The sequence below is a fragment of the Rhinoderma darwinii genome, chromosome 9 (assembly GCF_050947455.1).
Source record: "Rhinoderma darwinii isolate aRhiDar2 chromosome 9, aRhiDar2.hap1, whole genome shotgun sequence".
Taxonomy (NCBI): Eukaryota; Metazoa; Chordata; class Amphibia; order Anura; family Rhinodermatidae; genus Rhinoderma; species Rhinoderma darwinii.
In genome coordinates this window covers 34,115,720-34,121,948 of record NC_134695.1, presented here as the reverse complement: position 1 = coordinate 34,121,948, position 6,229 = coordinate 34,115,720, and the positions used below count along the sequence as shown (strand labels likewise).

Here is a 6,229-nt window from a genome sequence, read left to right as displayed (position 1 = left end):
GAAATTTCTGCACAGAGAAAGATATTACAGGGAAAGGATTCTCTCACTGTGATTGACTGCCGGGAGACCCTCTGTGTCTCTGGATAACAGGAAAACTTAGTCCCATGATAGTAAATATGGATGATATTGATAATTAAAGGATATCTACTTCTTGCACCAGAATTTGAAGGTAAGAGAAGTCTGGAGCATAGACCTGAGCTTACAAAATAAAGGTTGAATATAAGGATCCAGGGGCATTCTCAAGTTTCTATTTTTTGGTTGGAAGTTTACATTACGGTTTTTCTTTTCCGGTTAATAGAAGAAAATAAATTGCTGATATTTGAAATGCAAATGTTGCAAATTCATCCCTCACAAAAAATACTTTTCTAGACACATATGAAAGAATTACATAGTTATTTAGTATGGTAGCTAGCGTTCTGCAATCAAATAATTCTGATACATTTCTTACAACATGGGACATTTTGTCTTTTTAATATTTTCACATAGTAGATGACAGTTTTGCTTACATTAAATTCTTTACGTCATACAATTTTGAAGCAATAAAAAGAATGTCTCTAAATCTTGCCATATAGAAAATCGGATTGTGCTTATGCTATCATTCCATCTTCTCACGGAAATGAAGATTCAGTTAATATCTTGTCAACTAGACTTATTAATGAGACAGCTCATAAACTAAAAATTTGTCGTCAAGATTTTCTTGCTATAAATTGCACTCAAAGTAATGAGTTCAGGTTCCCTTGACTTCCAAGCCAGAGCCGATGCAGCCTTAGCACCTGCCCTTTCCACAAACTTATTATTCCCATTGTCTCCTCCTACTTTTTAAGTTTGGACTATGTGAATTACTATCAAGGATAGTGTCACAGTAAGGCTGTGTTCACATCAACGTCGCTTTTCGCTGAGGTGTTCCGTCGGGTTCCGATGGAACCCCTCAACAAAGGGGCAAAGGTGATGTGAACAGGCCCTAATTGTAGCCATTATTTATTTTGTTTTAAAATGTATTAACATTTAGTTTTACAGATACAATTAAATGTCTTATGTTCACACGGGGTATTTTGCTGAGTTTTTTGACGCGGAAACCGCGTCGCAAAACTCAGCAGAAATGGCCCGAGAACGCAGTAAAACTGCCTCGCGGAAAATGAAGCGACATGCCCTATCTTCGGGCGCTTCCGCCTCGGACCTCCCATTGACTTCAATGGGAGGCAGGAGAAAGCGTATATCTCGCTGTTTTATGCCCGTGGCGCTCAGTGGCCGCGGGCGAAAAACGGCGCGATAATTGCCGCGAAAATCGGCGTGCAGGGAGAGGAATATCTGCCTCAAAGTTCCAAACTGAATTTTGAGGCAGATATTCCTCCCCCAAAATACTCAGTGTGAACATAGCCTTAGGCTGGGTTCACACAGAGTTTTTTACAGGAGGAAAATCTGCCTCAAAATTCCATTTGGAATTTTGAGGCACATTTTCCTCTGCCTGCACGCCGATTTTCGCTGCGTTTTTCACAGCGTTTTTCACCTGGGGGCATACACTTTTTGATGTCAATGGGAGGTCAGAGGCAAAAACGGCCGAAGATAGGGCATGACCCTTCTTTTTCCCGCGAGCCGTTTTTTCTGCAGCATTCTGTCCTGCAGCATATACATAACCAAGCAAACTAAAATACTTGTCTCTGAGTTTTACAGTGCAGTTGTATGGAGCACATTAGACTTCTATAGGGCCCTACTGTGACTCCATATTGCTCTGTGGGGTGTGTGAGGCTAAATGCTCATGGACACTCAATGACTTGTCCCTATAATAAGTTACATGTTGGTTAAAGCCAGAGAATCGCTTTAAAGCAAAACTGTGGGCACAATTTCATAATTAGAAAAATGGTGCTACTAGTCATTTAACACAGTAGGGGTATTACTTCTTTCACCCTGGTCACTTGATGCAAATTTCCAAGGCACTCTGTACACTAAGGCCACATGCACACAACCGTGCCCATAATCACGGTCCGTAATTACAGGCATGGCCGGCCGCGGACAGTCACCCGTATTTGCGGGCCGTGCTCCCATTATACAGTGGGTGCACGGTCTATAAAATAAAAAAATAAGACATGTCCTATTTTTTACAGAAGCTTTCTATGGCCCGGACACCTTCTCGTAAATATACGGGAAGGTGTCCGTTGGCCATAGAAATGAATGGGTCCGTAATTGCGGTCCGCAATTACAGACCATAATTACGGATAAAATCTACGGTCGTGTTCATGGGTCCTTAGGGCATGTTCAGACATGGCAGCAATTTTCCACTGTGGATTTTGCCGTAAAATTGTGGCAATTCTGTAATGAATCTTCAGCAAAATTTGCATATTTGACAGCCCATCCAGATGTGGCGGATTTTGCAGAGGACTTGCCCTAGATTTCAGCCTTTGCATTGCAAAGGGTGAAATCCGCAGTGAAAATCTGCTGCTTCTCCCCAACAGACTGTGCATACTGCAGAATGTAAATTCCGCACAACAAGCTGTTTCCGCACTATTATCCGCAACGTCTGCACTAAGTTACCTAAAAAGCAATAGAAACCAAAGGAAAAAAAGTCTGCTGTGGATCTTTACTGCAGGCTGTCTACAGCAGAATTCCGCAGCAAATCTGCCATGTAATTTTTCCTAATTATTTAGATTTTGCCAAAGTTCCACTTTAAGCTATTTGTATCAAAATGTTATCAAGGCAAACCAAATGCATGCTGGGATGTATATTATTTATCAAAGCATAAATGAGCTGTAGAACATGTGCCATGAATAAAATGTGCTGCATTATGCTCTTATTATAATATAATAGCATAACATTATAAACATGCATACGTACATGCACCTAACTTAGAAAAACGGAAAAATGCAAAGAATAAATACAATTTGTATACTTATATTATATACATGATGAGTCTTATGGTCGAATATATGAGAAAGCAAAAATTATAATTGTGAGTCACAAAAAAGATCATTGGTGGAAGTTGAATTTTTGTACACTCAGAATTTTTATTTCCTCTTTTACAGAAGAGCCCCTTCTATTTCCGAACTGTACAATGCTTAAAACAAGGACATTTTCATTACTTAATTGAGGCAATTACCTAGCAGTGGTATTAGGCAGATTGGTCTCTTGGCAGTCATCAATCACTTTACAACTGACCTGTCAAATTTTTAACAAAATGTCAGGTAGGGCAACTTTTATGTTTTATAGGAAAGCAGATAACTTTTATTAATTCATTGAGTGAGTAGTTATTGTGTCCACATCAAGTGTCATTGTTCTAGGATATCCTCTGGGGCCATCCTGTAAAGATGTTCATCTCGGAGACTTTCATTCTTGCATCATCCTTTAGTGAAACATTATATTGTCATCTTTCTTTTTATAGAATTGCAAATTACAGCATTTGGATTTAAAATTATTGCTCGAAGTTAAGATCTTGTGATATCATATTTATGGCCGCGTACTATTTGTAAAGGGCTGTTTTAAGAGTAACATTATACCCAGAACGAGACCACAGCACAATGTATGTGTTATACTTTATTTTGAATATGTTATTTTAATTATTTTTTTTTGTTCTGCACAGATTAAATATTTTCTAGATTATTTGTGTTGATATCTTAACTATTTTTATTAGTTTTTTTTTATGTGTTTTTATGTTATGTTTTTTATTATTTTTTATGTTCCAATGTTTCTATGGGCTTCATCTGTTAAATGCGTATAAATTAATATTTCATGAGTGAATAAAGTAATATAGTAGCATTGTTTTCAGGCAATGCCATTCAGGACAAAATAATTATAGAGAGTAAGGAACTGTTAATGATGAAGATTATAATATGCGTGGGGAAATATAGCAAATAAGAAGTTGAATGTGTCAATTAAAACATTTCCACCTACACCTTTGGCATGCAGAACTCCTGGCACTGTATAATAGTCACATTTTAGTTACAATTTTACACTAAGGATTAAAAACCAGACCAGGGCTTCCACAGATCATACAAGAAAATTTACGATTTTGAAGCAGTTTACATTTTTCTATATGAACCGTAAATGTTTAAAATGCGAATGACTGAAAAAGAGACTGCAATGGGTAACAGATGTTAGAGGTACGTCGTATAAATTCCGCACAAATGTACAGCAATTACGTTTCTGGAGCTCAATGGGTTAAAACAACATGAAACAATTTTGCACTGTATCTTGAAATATCAGATGCGGAATATGATTGGGATCCTATCTTGTCCTGGGCTTTGGGATTACTGTGACGTCATTTTCCTCATCTTCCCTGGATAAATGCTAAAGAACTATAGATAAGCAAATAATACAACAAGCCGTCTTCATATCGAGCAAGATTTATTCATCTTTTTTTAACTCTTGTCTTCTAAACTCATCTTTCCTGATTTATTATTCCGACAGGAAGCCTAACCTCTTTGTAGCATTGTCCTGCAAGCTGAAGATGCTGTTCTTGTTAAGTGCAATCATATATAATTAAGTAAAAAGCCTGGGCTTGGGATGTGCATCTGATTCCGCCTTGGGTACGGCTGATCTGCGGGTAAACTATTGTCTATGGTAATAAAAAAATCAGGAGCCGAAATGTCATTTTCTCAGTTTGGATATCCATACAACGGCAACTCTCAGGTAAGTGACAGCACTGCCCTCTCATTCATTAGTTCTATCTCACAGATGTAAGGAGCAGCAGCTGCAGAAAAATCTGTATTCTTTATATTTTTCATTTTAAGATCCTGATTTTCTTTTTTAGATTTGTTTAAATATTCCTGCATATCGATGTCACAATGTCATATCCTAAATAGTACATAATATATATTTATATTCAAAATTTGTTCTGTATTGTACGTATATCAAGCAAATATAAATGTATAACATTTTATCTTTTGATTTTTTCTTCTTTGGGACATTTGTAAATCTGGTTGATTTATAAATGGACCCAGAAACATTTGTGTACATGGTACTCAAAGAGAACTGGTAACTGTTGTTATGGATTTTCCCCAGTTTTTAGCTTACTAAGGATTCTCAGTAACATTTGTTATACTGATACACTATTTCTTGTGGATCATTAATGCATTTGTATTGTATGCTCCACTATCTTTAGTATTTTATTTTATTATGTTATATTTTTTATTTGTAGTTTTTGGTATCTGCAAATCCAAGTACAATGTGTTATGATTCCTCAGTATCCAGATCTCTGCCTGAGGTCTCTGCTACTTCTGCCCAGACCCCTACCATCTGCTGTCCTTCTTATGAGAATAGGCTGCTGGTCAGCACAAGGACTGATCTGAGCGCAGCTCTTGGAGTGTATAACCCTTCGTACGCGACAGCCAGTTCAGGCTACACCAGTTACCTTCCTTGCAGTTCTGACCCAACAACCTTGTATTCTACTTTGGTAAGTAATTTGGAAAACATGAATATTAACTTCAGTATTCTTTACCACAGTTTTCAGTGTCTCAGAGCTGATACATATAGAGAGATAGATAGATAGATGATAGATAGATAGATAGATAGATAGATAGATTAGATAGATAGATAGATAGATAGATAGATAGATAGATAGATAGATAGATAGATAGATAGATAGATAGATAGATAGATAGATAGATAGATAGATAGATAGATAGATAGATAGATAGATAGATAGATAGATAGATAGATAGATAGATAGATAGATAGATATGCGATAGGTAGATAGATAGATAATTTAACTTTAACTTATTATTTAACAATAAACATATTATTATTTCCTTTATTGTTGTGTCTAAAGTCTGATTTGTTTTCCTAATTAACTCTTTGAATGGATTTTTAATTTTAGTTAACTCTAAAAAAAATGCTGATTATTTCTATAAATGCAAATGGCTAAATTTAACGTAACAAAAAAAATGTCACTGGTTGAGTAAGTACGTAATTCTTTTCTATATCTACATATATTCTAGACCTCACAGTATGAAAGGAAGGATGGTACCAGCTCTCTGCATCCAGGGATCGCTCAGCCTGCTGCATACTATCCATATGATCACTCCTTGGGGCAGTACCAGTACGACAGGTAACATTCTCTTTGATCAATAAGAATAACTAATGTTCTGTCTGTGATGCTGCAACAGACATCAAACCACACCATTTCCAGGGACTATTGCTACATATGATGAATCCCAAAGCAAGCGTATAACAGAAAAAATGTTTGTAATCTTATCAACTACCTTTTACATGGTAGAATGCTAATGCGGAATTGGGCTGT

General features: G+C 36.6%; 1 protein-coding gene across 1 annotated transcript in view; it reads left to right on the top strand.

Moving 5' to 3' along the window:
- The first annotated feature begins 4,548 nt into the window (after positions 1-4,548).
- The window catches only part of IRX6 (iroquois homeobox 6), a 37,161-nt gene continuing 35,480 nt past the window's right edge, over positions 4,549-6,229 (top strand). The window contains exons 1-3 of the mRNA XM_075836743.1: positions 4,549-4,620; positions 5,129-5,383; positions 5,928-6,037. Coding sequence (XP_075692858.1) covers positions 4,549-4,620; positions 5,129-5,383; positions 5,928-6,037 — 437 coding nt within the window. The remainder of the gene's footprint in view (positions 4,621-5,128; positions 5,384-5,927; positions 6,038-6,229) is intronic.